Source organism: Balaenoptera physalus (assembly GCF_965194825.1).
Source record: "Balaenoptera physalus genome assembly, chromosome: 6".
Classification (NCBI taxonomy): Eukaryota; Metazoa; Chordata; class Mammalia; order Artiodactyla; family Balaenopteridae; genus Balaenoptera; species Balaenoptera physalus.
The window spans coordinates 106,098,547-106,115,816 of record NC_138885.1 but is presented as its reverse complement, the minus strand read 5'-3'; the positions used below and the strand labels follow the sequence as shown (position 1 = coordinate 106,115,816).

The 17,270-nt window shown below is 39.8% G+C and overlaps 1 protein-coding gene across 3 annotated transcripts in view; it reads right to left on the bottom strand.

The window, feature by feature from the left end:
• Positions 1 to 17,270, bottom strand: part of XRCC5 (X-ray repair cross complementing 5) — a 97,636-nt gene that overhangs the window by 55,666 nt on the left and 24,700 nt on the right. For all 3 annotated transcript variants that reach the window (XR_014265322.1, XM_082467472.1, XM_082467473.1), the window contains exons 11-13: positions 13,642 to 13,779; positions 12,687 to 12,777; positions 9,083 to 9,216 (exon numbers count right to left, since the gene is read on the bottom strand). Coding sequence is in view for 2 of the 3 variants with exons in the window: in XM_082467472.1 (XP_082323598.1) it covers positions 9,083 to 9,216; positions 12,687 to 12,777; positions 13,642 to 13,779 (363 nt within the window). In the remaining variant the exon portion in view is untranslated. The remainder of the gene's footprint in view (positions 1 to 9,082; positions 9,217 to 12,686; positions 12,778 to 13,641; positions 13,780 to 17,270) is intronic.

Sequence of the window (17,270 nt, the reverse complement as noted above, 5' to 3'; positions counted from 1 at the left end):
CGAGGAGAGGGGACTCCTTCCCTGTCTGCCGACAGAAGGCAGAGCACCACCTAAACAAGCTCCAAAGAAGGGCGTGAGCCACGGCTATCAGCTCGCACCCCAGAGATGGGCACGAAACACTAACGCTGCTGCTGCAGCCACCAAGAATCCTGTGTGCAAGCACACGTCACTATCCACACACACCCCCAAGCCCCCAGGAGCCTGGCAGCCCGCCACTGCCAGGGTCCCGTGATCCAGGGACAACTTCCCGGGAGAACACAGGGCACGCCTCAGGCCGCTGCAATGTCACGCTGGCCTCTGCCGCCGCAGGCTCACCCCGCGTTCCAATTATAACTACCGTACCCCTCCTTCCACCTGGCATGAGTGAGCCAGAGGCCCCTAATCAGCCGCTGCTTTAACCCCGTCCTGTCTGGGTGGGAACAGAAGCCTGAGGGCGACCTACACACAGAGGCGGGGCCAAACCCAAAGCTGAACCCCGGGAGCCATGCGAACAAAGAAGAGAAAGGGAAATTTCTCCATGCAGCTTCAGGAGCAGCGGATTAAATCCTCACAATCAACTTGAGGTACCCTGCATCGGTGGAATACCTGAATTGACAACAAATCAACCCAAAATTGAGGCACTGGACTTTGGGAGCAACTGCAGACTAGGAGTTTGCTATCTTCAACTGATTTGTTTCTGATTTTTATGTTTACCTTAGTTTAGTTTTTAGCACTTGTTATCACTGGTGGATTTGTTTACTGGTTTGGTTGCTCTCTTCCTTTTTTAAAATTATTTTTTATTAATTTTTATTTTAATAATTTAAAAAATTTTATTTATTGATTGATTGATTGATTTTTCCTTCTTTTTTTCTCCCTTGTCTTCTGAGCCGAGTGGCTGACAGGGTCTTGGTGCTCCGGTCTGGTGTCAGGCCTGAGCCTCTGAGGAGGGAGAGCCGAGTTCGGGACACTGCACCACCAGAGACCTCCCAGCCCCATGTAATATCAATCAGCCAGAGCTCTCCCAGAGATCTCCGTCTCAATGCTAAGACCCAGCTCCACCCAGCGGCCAGCAAACTCCAGTGCTGGACGCCCCATGCCAAACAACTAGTAAGACAGGAACACAAACTCACCCATTAGCAGAGAGGCTGCCTAAAATCATACCAAGTTCACAGACATCCCAAAACACACCACCAGACGCAGCCCTGCCCAACAGAAACACAAGATCCAGCCCCACCCACCAGAACACAGGCACCAATCCCCTCCACCAGGAAGCCTACACAAGCCACTGAACCAACCTTACCCACTGAGGGCAGACACCAAAAACAATGGGAACTACGAACCTGCAGCCTGTGAAAAGGAGACCCCAAACACAGTAAGTTAAACAAAATGAGAAGACAGAGAAATAAACAGCAGATGAAGGAGCAAGGTAAAAACCCACCAGACCAAACAAATGAAGAGGAAATAGGCAGTCTACCAGAAAAAGAATTCAGAGTAATGATAGTAAACATGATCCAAACTCTTGGAAATAGAATGGAGAAAATACAAGAAACATTTAACATGGACCTAGAAGAACTAAAGAGCAAACAATGATGAACAACACAATAAATGAAATTAAAAATTCTCTAGAAGGAATCAATAGCAGAATAACTGAGGCAGAAGAACGGATAAGTAAGTGACCTGGAAGACAAAACAGTGGAAATTACTGCAGAGCAGAATAAAGAAAAAAAAATGAAAAGAATTGAGGACAGTCCCAGACACCTCTGGGACAACATTAAATGCACCAACATTTGAATTATAGTGGTCCCAGGAGAAGAACAGAAAAAGAAAGGGTCTGAGAAACTATTTGAAGAGATTATAGTTGAAAGCTTCCCTAACATGGGAGAGGAAATAGTCAATCACTTCCAGGAAGAACAGAGTCCCACACAGGATAAATCCAAGGAGAAACACGTCAAGACATACTAATCAAACTATCAAAAATTAAATACAAAGAAAAAATATTAAAAGCAGCAGGGAAAAGCAACAAACAACATACAAGGGAATCCCCATGAGGTTAACAGCTGATCTTCCAGCAGAAACTCTGCAAGCCAGAAGGGAGTGGCAGGACATATTTAAAATGATGAAAGGGAAAAACCTACGACCAAGATTACTCTACCCAGCAAGGATCTCATTCAGATTTGATGGAGAAATTAAAACCTTTACAGACAAGCAAAAGCTAAGAGAAATCAGCACCACCAAAACAGCTTTACAACAAGCGCTAAAGGAACTTCTCTAGGCAGGAAACACAAGAGAAGGAAAAGACCTACAAAAACAAACCCAAAACAATTAAGAAATGGTAATAGGAACATACATATCGATAATTATCTTAAATGTAAATGGATTAAAGGCTCCAACCAAAAGACACAGACTGGCTGAATGGATACAAAAAAAAGATCTGTATATATACTGTCTACAAGAGACCCACTTCAGACCTAGGGACACATACAGACTGAAAGTGAAGGGATGGAAAAAGATATTCCATGCAAATGGAAATCAAAAGAAAGCTGGAGTAGCAATTCTCATATCACACAAAATAGACTTTAAAATAAAGACTGTTACATGAAACAAGGAAGAACACTACATAATGATCAAGGGATCAATCCAAGAAGAAGATATAACAATTGTAAATATTTATGCACCCAACATAGGAGCACCTTAATACATAAGGCAAAGGCTAACAGCCATAAAAGGAGAAATCGACAGTAACACAGTAACAGTGGGGGACTTTAATACCCCACTTTCACCAATGGACAGATCATCCAAAATGAAAATAAATAAGGAAACACAAGCTTTAAATGACACATTAAACAAGAGGGACTTAACTGATGTTTATAGGACATTCCATCCAAAAACAACAGAATATACTTTCTTCTCAAGTGCTCATGGAACATTCTCCAGGATAGATCCTATCTTGGGTCACAAATCAAGCCTTGGTAAATTTAAGAAAATTGAAATCTTATCAAGTATCTTTTCTGACCACATTGCTATGAGACTAGACATAAATTACAGGAAAAAAACTGTAAAAAATACAAACACATGGAGGCTAAACAATACACTACTAAAAACCAAGAGATCACTGAAGAAATCAAAGAGGAAATCAAGAAGTACCTAGAAACAAATGACAATGAAAACATAATGACCCAAAACCTATGGGATGCAGCAAAAGCAGTTCTAAGAGGGAAGTTTATAGCAATACAAGCCTACCTCAAGAAATAAGAAAGATCTCAAACAACCTAATGCTATACCTAAAGTAATTAGAGAAAGAAGAACAAAAAAACCCCAAAGTTAGCAGAAGGAAAGAAATCATAAAGATCAGATCAGAAATAAATGCAAAAGAAATGAAGGAAATGATAGCAAAGATAAATAAAACTAAAAGCTGGTTCTTTGAGAAGATAAACAAAATTGATAAACCATTAGCCAGACTCACCAAGAAAAAAGGGAGAAGACTCTAATCAACAGAATTAGAAATGAAGAAGTAACAACTGACACTGCAGAAATACAAAGGATCATGAGATTACTATAAGCAACTATATGCCAATAAAATGGACAACCTGGAAGAAATGGACAAATTCTTAGAAAAGTACAACCTTCCAAGACTGAACCAGTAAGAAACAGAAAATATAAACAGACCAATCACAAGCACTGAAATTGAAACTGTGATTAAAAATCTTCCAGCAAACAAAAGCCCAGGACCAGATGGCTTCACAGGCGAATTCTATCAAACATTTAGAGAAGAGCTAACACCTATCCTTCTCAAACTCTTCCAAAATATAGCAGAGGGAGGAACACTGCCAAACTCATCCTACGAGGTCACCATCACCCTGATACCAAAACCAGACAAAGATGTCACACAAAAAAAGAAAACTACAGGCCAATATCACTGATGAACACAGATGTAAAAGTTCTCAACAAAATACTAGGAAACAGAATCCAACAGCACATTAAAAGGATCATATACCATGATCAAGTGGGGTTTATCCCAGGAATGCAAGGATCCTTCAATATATGCAAATCAATCAAGGTGATCACCATATTAACAAATTGAAGGGGAAAAACCATATGATCATCTCAATAGATGCAGAAAAGGCTTTTGACAAAATTCAACACCCATTTATGATAAAAACTCTCCAGAAAGTAGGTATAGAGGGAACCTACCTCAACATAATAAAGGCCATATATGAGAAACCCACAACCAACATCATTCTCAGTGGTGAAAAATTGAAACCATTTCCTCTAAGATCAGGAACAAGACAAGGTTGCCCATGCTCACCACTATTATTCAACATAGTTTTGGAAGTTTTAGCCATAGCAATCAGAGAGGAAAAAGAAATAAAAGGAATCCAAATCGGAAAACAAGAAGTAAAACTGTCACTGTTTGCAGATGACATGATAGTATACACAGAGAATCCTAAAGATGCTACCAGAAAACTACTAGAGCTAATCAATGAATTTGGTAAAGTGGAAGGATACCAAATTAATGCACAGAAATCTCTTGCATTCCTATACACTAATAATGAAAAATCAGAAAGAGAAATTAAGGAAACAATCCCATTTACCACTGCAACAAAAAGAATAAAATACCTAGGAATAAACCTACCTAAGGAGACAAAAGACCTGTATGCAGAAAACTATAAGACACTGATGAAAGAAATTAAAGATGATACAAAATTAAAGATGATACAAACATCTTCCCTGCCAGGAGGCAGAACATTAGACCTTCCCACTCTGCGTCATGCTCATGGGATAAAGCTCACACAGGACAAAACCTCAATAAACTGGACTGTACATGCAAAGGCAACTTGTGTTAATAAAAATTGTCTTAGAGTAATTAAGAAAATGCCACTTGTTGTTTTCAAGTACTTAGAACAACACAAACCAGTGTCAACAGAGGGTGTGGACTGTTTTAATGAAAAAGCAAAAAAAAAGTTTAATTAGCACTCTGTATGCAAATAAATTTTGCTAAAGTTTTTAAAGAGAAAAAAAAGACAATACAAACAAGATGGAGAGATATGCCATGTTCTTGGATTGGAAGACTCAATATTGTGAAAATGACTATACTCCCCAAAGCAATCTACAGATTCAGTGCAATCCCTATCAAACTACCAATGGCATTTTTCACAGAATTAGAACAAAAAACTTCATAATTTGTATGGAAACACAAAAGACCCCGAATAGCCAAAGCAATCTTGAGAAAGAAAAACGGAGCTGGAGGAATCAGGCTCCAGGACTTCAGACTATACTACAAAGCTACAGTAATCAAGACAGTATGGTACTGGCACAAAAACAGAAATATAGATCAATGGAACAGGATAAAAAGCCCAGAGATAAACCCACGCACATATGGTCACCTTATATTTGATAAAGGAGGCAAGTATATACAATGGAGAAAAGACAGCCTCTTCAATAAGTGGTGCTGGGAAAACTGGACAGCTACATGTAAAAGAATGAAATTAGAACACTCCCTAACATCATACACAAAAATACACTCAAAATGGATTAAAGACGTAAATGTAAGGCCAGACACTATAAAACTCTTAGAGTAAAACATAGGCAGAACGCTGTATGACATAAATCACAGCAAGGTCCTTTTTGACCCACCTCTTATCGAGAAATGGAATTAAAAACAAAAATAAACAAATGGGACCTAAGGAAACTCAAAAGCTTTTGCACAGCAAAGGAAACCATAAACAAGACGAAAAGACAACCCTCAGAATGGGAGAAAATATTTGCAAACGAATCAACGGACAAAGGATTAATCTCCAAAATATATAAACAGCTCATTCAGCTCAATATTAAAGAAACAAACACCCCAATCCAAAAATGGGCAGAAGATCTAAATAGACATTTCTCCAAAGAAGACATACAGATGGCCACGAAGCACATGAAAAGATGCTCAACATCACTAATTATTAGAGAAATGCAAATCAAAACTCCAATGAGGTATCACCTCACACCAGTTCGAATGGGCATCATCAGAAAATCTACAAACAACAAATGCTGGAGAGGGTGTGGAGAAAAGGGAAACCTCTTGCACTGTTGGTGGGAATGTAAATTGATACAGCCACTATGGAGAACAATATGGAGGTTCCTTAAAAAACTAAAAATAGAATTACCATATGACCCAGCAATCCCACTACTGGGCATATACCCAGGGAAAACCATAATTCAAAAAGACACATGCACCCCAATGTTCACTGCAGCCACTATTTACAATAGCCAGGTCATGGAAGCAACCTAAATGCCCATCAACAGACGAATGGATAAAGAAGTTGTGGTACATATATACAATGGAATATTACTCAGCCATAAAAAGGAACGAAATTGAGTCATTTGTTGAGATGTGGATGGATCTAGAGACTGTCATACAAAGTGAAGTAAGTCAGAAAGAGAAAAACAAATATCGTATATTAACGCATGTATGTGGAACCAAAAAAATGGTACAGATGAGCTGGTTTGCAGGGCAGAAGTTGAGACACAGATGTAGAGAACAGACATATGGACACCAAGGGGGGAAAACTGCGGTGGGGTGGGGATGGTGGTGTGCTGAATTGGGCGATTGGGATTGACATGTATGCACTGATGTGTGTAAAATTGATGACTAATAAGAACCTGCAGTATAAAAAAATAAAAAAATAAATAAATAAATTACCAAAAAAAACAAAAACAAAAAACAAACAACCCGATCCAAACACAGGCAGAAGACCTAAATAGACATTTCCCCAAAGAAGACATACCGATTGCCAACAAACATGTGAAAGGATGCTCAATATCACTAATCATTAGAGAAATGCAAATCTAAACTATAATGAGGTATCATCTCAAACCAGTCAGAATGGCCATCATCAAAAAAATCTACAAACAATAAATACTGGAGAGGGTGTGGAAAAAAGGGAACCCTCCTGCACTGTTGGTGGGAACGTAAATTGATACAGCCACTATGGAGAACAGTACGGAGGTTCCTTAGAAAACTAAAAACAGAACTACCATATGACTCTGCAATCCCACTACTGGGCATATACCCTGAGAAAACCATAATTCAAAGAGTCATGTACCACAATGTTCACTGCAGCTCTATTTACAATAGCCAGGACATGGAAGCAACCTAAGTGTCCACTGACAGATGAACTGATAAAGAAGATGGGGCGCATATATAAAATGGAATATTACTCAGCCATAAAAAGAAACGAAATTGAGTTATGTGTAGTGAGGTGGATGGACCTAGAGTCTGTCACACGGAGTGAAGTTAAGTCAGAAAGAGAAAAACACATACTGTATGCTAACACATATATATGGAATCTAAAGATAAAAAGTGGTTCTGATGAACCTACGGACAGGACAGGAATAAAGATGCAGACGTAGAGAACGGACTTGAGGACACGGGGAGGGGGAAGGGTAAGCTGGGACGAAGTGAGAGAGTAGCACTGACATATATACACTACCAATGTAAAATACATAGCTAGTGGGAAGCAGCTGCGTCACACAGGAAGATCAGCTCGCTCAGTGCTTTGTGACCACCTAGAGGGGTGAGATAGGGAGGGTGAGAGGGAGACACAAGAGGGAGGGGATATGGGGATATATGCATACATATAGGTGATTCACTTGGCTACACAGCAGAAACTAACACAACATTGTAAAGCAATTATACTCCAATAAAGATGTTAAAAAAGAAAAAAGAAAAAAAGAAAAAAAAGAAATACTCTCCCCTACAAAAGAAAACAAAGTTGGTAGGTTGTAAAAATCAAAGTTGCCAGTTCTTAAAGCTTTAAAAGATAATAATGATAAAAAAGATAACAATGCCTGCACTTATGGCTTGCATCTGTTCATTAATCCAACAAATATTTGTTGAAGATAATAGTACCTACTCTTGGTATCTGCCAAGTATTAGAAGTTTCTATTTTTCACCATAGTGGCCTGTTTTTGCAAGCTTTCCACACCAACTAGTCTGCTCCTCCCTTCTCTACAAATGGCAAAGGCCTTCAGGTCTTGAAGTCCACTTGTCAAAAACAGCAAAGAAATGTATACAAGTAATTTATACTTGATTACACTTAGAATACAAAAGTATTCACTGAGTCAGGTCTTGACCTGTTAGTCTTCATAGTACTGATTTTAGAAAAAAAGATTTTTTTTTTAATTACAAACATCAAAAAACCAGGCAGTTTCTTCTGAGTAGAAGATCCCTCAAAATCGCAACAGGCCCTAACATGGACTTGAGTTAGTTAAGAACGCTTTGAGAGATGAGTCAAAAGGGGCAATCAAGGAACTCCCCAACATGCAGCCTCCTTTCCCACCTCCCCACCTCCCCCCACCTGCCACAGAAGTAGGCCCTCCATTCCCCGAGGGGAAAAGTTTGCCTGGCAAAGCTGCTTGTGATTTTTTTCACCTTTGTGGGGTTCAGAGAAGCTTATGTCCTGCTTTCACCAGGTTATTCCAGTATTGGGATAGTCCTTCCACTTCATCCTTGGTCCATCCCTCCCCTTCCTTCACACAAATCAGCTCTCTTGTCAAGTTACCCAGCTTCCCTTAATCCAATGTCCATCTTCTAATTCCTTTGGACCAAGACTCAGAAACTTATATTTTATATTTTTCTTTAATTTCATTTTTCTTTAGCTACTCTTCAATAAGTTCATACTATAACCTCTCTGACCTCTAAAACTTCTTCCCTAATAGTGGTTACATATTACACAGATCATAAAAACCTCCCTCCTATTTGGATATTAAAAAAAAAACAAGGAAAAGTCTCATTCACATAAAACAGAGGAAGAAACCCAGTAAAAAGCATAAAACAAGAATCTGCTTTTTATTTGGCCCTCCTGTTAAAAAAAAAAAAAAAAAATCTAGCCTTCTCCCAGAAAAAAATTTAAAAACATCCTAACTTTAGTTCTTTCTTTCTAAAAGCTCAGAGTATTTTTTATCTTTTTTCAGTAGGTAGAGAAAGGTGTTATTCTTCCATTAAATAGACAGAGCAACTGAGCCTTCAGTTTGATTGGGACCAGCCAATTACCCTAACTTTTCACTTAGCTCTCTTTCATCTAAGAAAAGTATGACTGGTTCACCTTTCCTCTCTCACCTGAAATAATCTCTGAAATTGAGGATTTGGGATTTTGCTGGTTGGAAATAAGTCTTCAATGGTGCCCTCCTCTTCATCTTTCTTTACCAAGCTCATGGAGTCAATCAAAGCATCAACAGCACTCAACTGCGCCTCTAAGACAAGGATAAACAGAGCAGCAAAAGGAAATAATGATTACCTCCATTAGTCTCCAAAACAAATGCTTTCCATTCACAGATATTCACAGCAATACCGGAAGGATATTCAGTCCTGGCCCTGCCAAAAATACTCTCTAGTTATGCAAGTCATTTAACTTGAGCCTCATTTTTCTTATTTGCAAAGAGAGCTATTTAGAGTAGCTGGTCTTTTAGGTACTTCCCAGCTCTAATGAACTTTTGATAGTGGAATATCTTATCAAAAGCAAAAGAGTTTGTTCAAGAAAAATGCACCAGAGCCATACAAAACCCACGTTCCATATGCTAATTCAAAATACTCAGTATTCATTGAGTTGACATTAAAAAAACTGGTAACCGGCAAAGGAGAATAACATTAAAAAGGAAAAGGAAAATGTCTTTGGAAATGAAGCATTAGCTTTATAAGGATTTAACATTACCTGTATCAGAGTATACCAACTTAACAGGAAGATGCCATTGGACCAGAGTGAGTGGATTCCTTTACAATCTCCCCAAGTCAGAATGAATTCTTTCCTCTCACAAACCTCATGGCGCTAATCACACAGACCTGTGTGCATGTCTTCTTTTTTTTTTAATCTTTTTTTTAATTGAAGTATAATTAATCTACAACACTACGTTAGTTCCAGGTGTACAACACAGTGATTCAATATTTCTATACATTACAAAATGACCAACACGATAAGTCTAGTTACCATCTGACACCATACAAAGTTATTACAATATTATAGACTATATTCCCCATGCTGTACATTTTATCCCTGTGACTTATTTATAACTAGAAGTTGGTACCTCTTAATCCCCCTCACCTATTTCACTCATCCCCTTACTCCACTCCACTCTAGCAACCCCCCAGTTTGTTCCCTGTATCTAAGAGTCTGTTTCTGTTTTATTTGTTCATTTGTTTTGTTTTTTAGATTCTACATTTAAGTGAAATCATATGGTATTTGTCTTTCCCTGTCTGGCTTATTTCACCTAGAATAATACCTTCTAGGTCCATCCATGTTTTCGCAAATGGCAAGATTTCATTCTTTTTTATGGCTGAGTAATACTCCATTCTGTGTGTGTGTGTGTGTGTGTGTGTGTGTGTGTGTGTGTCACATCTTCTTTGTCCATTCATTTATCGATGGACACTTAGGTTGCTCCCATAACTTGGCTACTGTAAATAATGTGGCAATGAACATAGGCATGCATATATCTTTTTGAGTTCGTGTTTTTGTTTTCTTTGGGAAAATACCCAGAAGTAGAACTGCTGGATCATATGGTAGTTCTATTTTTTAATTTTTTGGGAAACTTCCATACTGTTTTCCATAGTGGCTGAACCAATTTACATTCCAACAACAGTGCACAAGGGTTCCCTTTTCTCCACATTCTTGCAAACACATGTTATTTGTTGTCTTTTTGATGATAGCTATTCTGACAGGTGTGGTTTTAATTTGCATTTCCCTAATGATTAGTGATGCTGAGTATCTTTTCATGTGTCTGTTGGCCACGCGTATGTATGTCTTCTTTGGAAAAAAGTCCTGCATACATGTCTTACCCCACTCCATTCAAATTCTAAGGACCCTCGAGAGCAGAAACACGACGTCCTCTTCTTTATGTCTCTCTAATACCAGATAGAAAGCAAGTTCTCCCCGATAAAAATCTACCAAGTCAGTGAAAACAACACACCCCAAAGCAATGTGGATGAAAGGCAACTCTCCCAAAAATGCTTCTACCTAAACTGCCACGTGTAACTTTCATTCTGCTGATTCATATGGCACTTCAGCTATTAAAACTGAAGTGCTATTTTGGGATCATTCACAGTCACTAGGCAAAAGGCGGAAAAGAGTAAGCAGTTCCTAAAAGTTCATTATGCTTCTATTCTTCACCTTTTCAAACATCCCTTTTGGACAGCTACTACAAAATGAACGAGCATACAGATATTTATCATGTTATCATTTCTATCCCATTTTTGGAGTTTCCAAGGGAGGTTTCAGGCACCATCTCAAGCTGACTACTGCAGGGTCCACCCGGTAATAGGAAGGAGGTGGTACCTGTGTGGGTGAATATTTGGTGATTTCCATCTGCTACGACAGGCTAGTATCAGGCCAGACCACGCTGGCATTACACACCCCTACATAAATGCTGACTTGGGAAATATGCCAAACAATTTTAATGATCCATTTTTCCAATGGAGCAAATGCAAACAAAAATGTCACAGAACTCACACAATATAAAGCAACAGATCGAAAAATATTTAATGTTTTAGATCCTGAGTGATTTATATCTATAAGGTTATCTCTCAGCAAAGTTCTCTATTTTAAATGTTCTTCTCATTTAAAGTTTGGAATTACCAAGAGGAAGAGACAGAATACTGTAACACGCTGGCACCCTCTACACATTTAAGTCCATGCCTGGCTCCACGTGATGCAGAGAGACTCATTTCTAGAAGGTAAAGATACAAGCCCTAGGGGCCCATTTGATTCTTAGCTTTTGTCCTGCACACTGCTCCCAGTGTACAGAGGGCACCAGTTCTGAGACTCACCTCACAACTCCCTAATCCTACACTGATGCAGATTTAAACTTGTCAACTAAAACATCTACTCTTCATTCTGTGTTCTTTTTGGTATGTTCTCTACATTCAGCCCACTGGTATATCTTATGATAACTGTCTTAAACTGTGAGATTTCTGGAAGACAGGATCTGTGTGTGTGAGAATCACTCTGGGTAGCACCGTGACATTTGCAGCCAGATGCTTAATAAAGACCTCTTCTCATTAGGCTCCCAGTAACTCCTGCAACAGGACTTGGACTGATAATGTAAACTATGAAGAAAGGGCAAAGAGAAAAAAGGGCATCTACAGCACTGTCATTTTTTGGTTAAAGCGACATCATATTTTACATAGGACACTAGTCACAGGTTTGATACCACATGTCAGTTCACCTCAGTAGAGGGCAAACCTTCTGCTCACAATTACAGCATGTACATCCATTTCCAGCAAGCTGCTCCCCAGATACAAGCTCTGAGTCAGAAGGGAGAAACTAGACAATGTTTGGAGCAAACCTATCCCTGCTACTGGAAACAAATCACCTTCATCATTACCGTATATGAGTGTAACTGGAATCCAACTACAGTTGACCCTTGAACGACATGGGTTTGAACTGCTCAGATCCACTTATATGTGGATTATAAGTATATATGTACATTACTACACAATCTGAGATTGGTTGAATCTACAGATACAGAACCATGGATACTGAGGGCCAACTGTAAAGTTATACATGGACTTTCGACTGGGGGGAGTGGTGCCCCTAACCTCTTCGTTGTTCAAGGGTCAACTGTAACACCACCCTGTGAAATCCTAGCCCCAAACCATGACTAAAGACAGGTGATTTCCCCCAAAACAGTCTGTGTTTAGAGCCAATCAGTGAGCAAAATGGAAATAAACTCACCTGTGGGAGTGCATTTCCCATTATTTTTCAAGGATGAAAACATGTACTGCCGCAAGTCTTCCATGAAAGGCAGCTGTACGTACATTAAACACTAATGAGAAAGAGTGGAGGTAAAAACAGAAACAACCGAATTAATGGAAAACATTTAAAGCTGATCTCAAACACTGTGAAAGTGGCACAACAAAAGGATTTCAAAAATCAGACGGCTCGAGTCTGGGACGTGGAGAATAAAGTGTTCCGATTTCTGTGATTAGCTGTACACAACTGCAAACAGTACAGAGAATATTCAACATAAAAGAAATGCTTAAAAGAAAGACCATCAAAGAATAGCTACAAAATGCATGACCAACACAACAAATGAGGGCGTCGAGGTGACAGGCAGGCCGACGTGGAAGTCAAGGAATCTGCCTCCTCGTTCCATTTCTGCTGCAGCGAGTGCTCTGAGAGACAGGAACTGGCGAGGGAGCGAGACCTGCATTTTAAACGGGAGAGCCCTAGAAAAACGGAACTTCACCAGGATCACAAGAAAATCACACCCTCAACCTTTATCCACACTAAAGGCTGTTGTAGAAAGGGAGGTAATCTGTCCTCCCTTTAGGTTCTGAGAAGTCAAGAAGGATGAGAATGGAGAGGAGGTCCCTGGACTGGGCAAACAGAAGGTCACGGTTAATGTTTACTGATTTGATTTCATGAGAAGTTCTTTGCATCCTCTTATAATTTATGTTCTTTCACTGCAACTGAAAGTGTGGTTCACAGACCAGCAGCATCAGCATTACGTGGGAGTTGGTGAGAAATGCAGAATCTCAGGACCCCACCCCAGACCTACAGAATCAGAAACTGCATTTTAACAAGATCCCCCAAGTAATTCTCATGCACATTAACGGTTGAGAAGCACTGTTTAGAATAAAGGAACTGAAGGGAAAAAAATTAATATGAATAAGATTTGCAGGCTTACCTCATAGGCGTCCCTGATATAAGGAAAAGCCACGCCAACTTGAGGATTAGCTCTTCTGTCATAAGCATATCGAACTACGGCCACCATGTCTAATTCATCCAAAGCATGAATCAGGGAGGAAAGGGCAACTGCTGCCGCCTAGTAAGAAAGATGCATGCGTTAACACATGTCAAACACGTGAGGATTTTCACAGCACAATACTTACAAGATTGTTATTCACTTTCTCCCTGTTTTAGATTTTAAGTGCCCCTCTAACCACTTTAAGGCTACACTGTACACATCTGCATTTAATCACATTTACTGTACCCCTTCTGGAACTTTTCTTCATTATATTCTTATTCCTTCAATTTTCCTTCTCCTCTGAATTCACACCCTCACTCTAAACAAAATCTTTCTTTGCCCCTCTCTCCACAAATAAGTATCTATAACTTTCTTTCCCTTCATCTTTACATTTCATGAAATAATAATCTTGCTGTTTCACTGCTTAGAACACAATTATTCTTCAATCTAATCAAGCTACTGACCCACTTCCTTACTGAAATTATCCTCTGAAGTCCCCCATGATCTCCAAATTGCCTAACTCTTAGTCCGCATTCTATTTGCCTGACCTATCAGTAGCATCTGACCATCCCTCTTTCTCTACTCTTTCTCCTTCTTTGGCTTCAGAAACAACACTCTGCCCTGATTATTCTACTTTTGTACACCACTCCTCCCCCAGCTCTTCTCTTCTTCCAACTAATCTTGAAATTCTGCTCTTGGCCTTTCTCTCCTCCTCTCACTCTAAAACTCTACTTTGGCGACTATTTATTTTATCCAGTTCCATGAGTTGATGAATCAAAAGTCTGTATATTCAGCTTTAAAACTCTCCCAAGGGACTTCCCTGGTGGCGCAGTGGTTAAGAATCCACCTGCCAGTGCAGGGGACACGGGTTCAAGCCCTGGTCCGGGAAGATCCCACATGCCGTGGAGCAACTAAGCCCGTGCACCACAACTACTGAGCCTGCGCTCTAGAGCCTGCGAGCCACAACTATGAGCCTGCGTGCCACAACTACTGAAGCCTGCATGCCTAGAGCCCGTGCTCCGCAACAAGAGAAACCACCGCAATGAGAAGCCCGCGCACTGCAACGAAGAGCAGCCCCTGCTCGCTGCAACTAGAGAAAGCCCGTGTGCAGCAACAAAGACCAATGCAGCCAAAAATAAACAAATAAATAAACTTTTAAAAAAGAAAGATTAAAAAAAAAAAAACTCTCCCGAGACCCAGGCTTATATCGCCTACCAGTTGGTAGATAACTCGTACAGTTGTACCTTAGGTATCTCAAACTATCCATGACCAAAACTAAGCTTACTGTCTTCCCCCTTCTCTCCTCCTGTACTCCCTGCTTCCACTAACACCACCTCCAAGTCAACCAAATGAGAAGCCCTGAAGTTGAAATGCCTCCCTACAGTCCCTCACCTTCAAGTGTTCACCACACTCTACCAATTCTACCTCTATGCCTTCTTTCAAATTCTATCTGTTCTGTTCCATCACTGCCTCCCCTGTTCCTAGAGCTGATCACGTCACTCTCTTCCATAAAAACCTCCAAGGGTTCCTCTATCCCTGCCTCGGTAGAGCTGATCATTATTCAAGGGCAAGTCTTGTACTCTCCCACCTCGGTAGCTTTTTGCTTGTACAGTTTCCTCCTCACTAGAATGCTCTCTCCAAATCTCTGGCTCTCAAGCTTCTAACCCATTTTCAAGGCCCAGTAAACTGACAAGCTCTGCATTTCAGATTTGCTTTACTCAGCTCTCTCCCTCTCCATAACTCCCCAAACACTTTGTGCTTTTCTCAATGTTACAGCTAACCCTTATCAAAGGTAGCTATGTGTATCCCCATCTCCTCCACTAAAAACCTATGACATCAATACCTAGTCATCAAAATCCTCTACAGATTTCATGATAGATTGATTACCTTTTCAGTTCAATTCAAGGAATATTTACTTAGTGCCTACTCTTGGCTAAGCACTATCTTAGGCAATGTAAGAAAACAAAGTTGAGTCCCTGATCTCACTGAGCTTCTTTACTAGCAGAAACGAGATGTGTACCAAGTACAGAATGTGTATATTCTAACAAGTCCCATAAGAGAGGCCAGATAAGCACGATGGGAGTCTAAAGAAGAGGTTACTTCCAATTTGTTTGCAAGTTTTTATTTGGGTGTCTTTGATAGGACCAACTGGGATACTTAAAGAAGGAAGGATGGGGTCCGGAATGGCAGCTATAACACCATATTACACCTGTGGGAAACTCAACTAAAGCTCCATTTCCTTCCCTTTCTCTTCTCCCGTTCTCTTCCACATAGTGAAAACCAGCACATAAAAATTTAGATTCTCCATACAAAAAAAATTATATGCTAATGACCAGAGAAAACACTTTTAAAAAGGAATATATTCACAGAATCATAGAATATTTGAGCTGAAAAACAAAAGTATTCATCTAGTTTAACAACCCACACGATGAAGGAATTCCCTTCCTAACATCTGATTGGTAGAGACTCTGCTTAGAAACTTACAGGAATGGGGATCTGACCATCTCACAAGGAACCAATCCATTTGGAGATAGTAATCCTTGTTGATAAAATAATTCTTCATCTTGAACAAAATGACCACTTACTGGTTCCAATTTACCTCTGGTAGGAAGCATAGTTTAGTTTCTATTCCATATGATAATCCTCTAAGTATCTGAACAAGGCTATTGTCTCTCATCCCTCCTACTCCCCTGCCTACCTACACAAGTCTTCTCCACGCAATCTTTTACTCAAAGTCCTCATATGACACAGTTTCTTTACTCCCCTGCTTATCTCATAGCCCCAATTAGTTAATATTATTCTTTGACTATGACATCAAGAACTGACACCAAAGAGTAGCCCTTTGCCATCAGTAGATGAATTTTTTTTTCTTTAGTGACTCAAAGTGACCCTGTGATCTATAAGGTCTGTATGAGGCTGGATTTGAATTATGCAAGTCACAATGCTGCCCTGACCTGAGCTAGCAAGTCTAGAGAATCATATGTGTCAACACAGCTTTGTGATATGATTTTCCTTACTGCATACCCAGCAATCACATGAAGTGATCAGAATTTTCTTTGGGAAAAGGGACAGTAAGTTGGAGTTAAAACCTCAGCAGAAGTTAAAAACGCAGTTAAGGTGTGTTGACAATAGATACTAGAACTGCCTGATTTCCATTAGGATTTGATTCGGGAGAAATCCATGAACTAGGATTCTCAAATTTGAGGATTCACGTACACCTCCTGTGCTTTAATGAATCCATTTAATACTCATTGGAAGCCAAGCATTTTCTTCTCCTAATTTTACTGTTCTAATAGAATAATGGTATATCCATTCACTAAATCAGCAGCCAGCTACCCTTCAGAAGTGAGGAGAAAAAGAGGACTAGATCACTTATACCACCACCCTTCCCCCCACCCCAAACAAGCCATCTACATCCAGTTTACCAGTTCCAAATGCAAGTAACTTCTGGAACATGGAGACCTAAGTAGTCTTAAACAGACACACTGGATGGTAACCTTCCAGTTAACATCAAAATCTCCAAGGAAATAACAAGTTCTTCCTTGAAGACTACATAGAAAATATTTAGA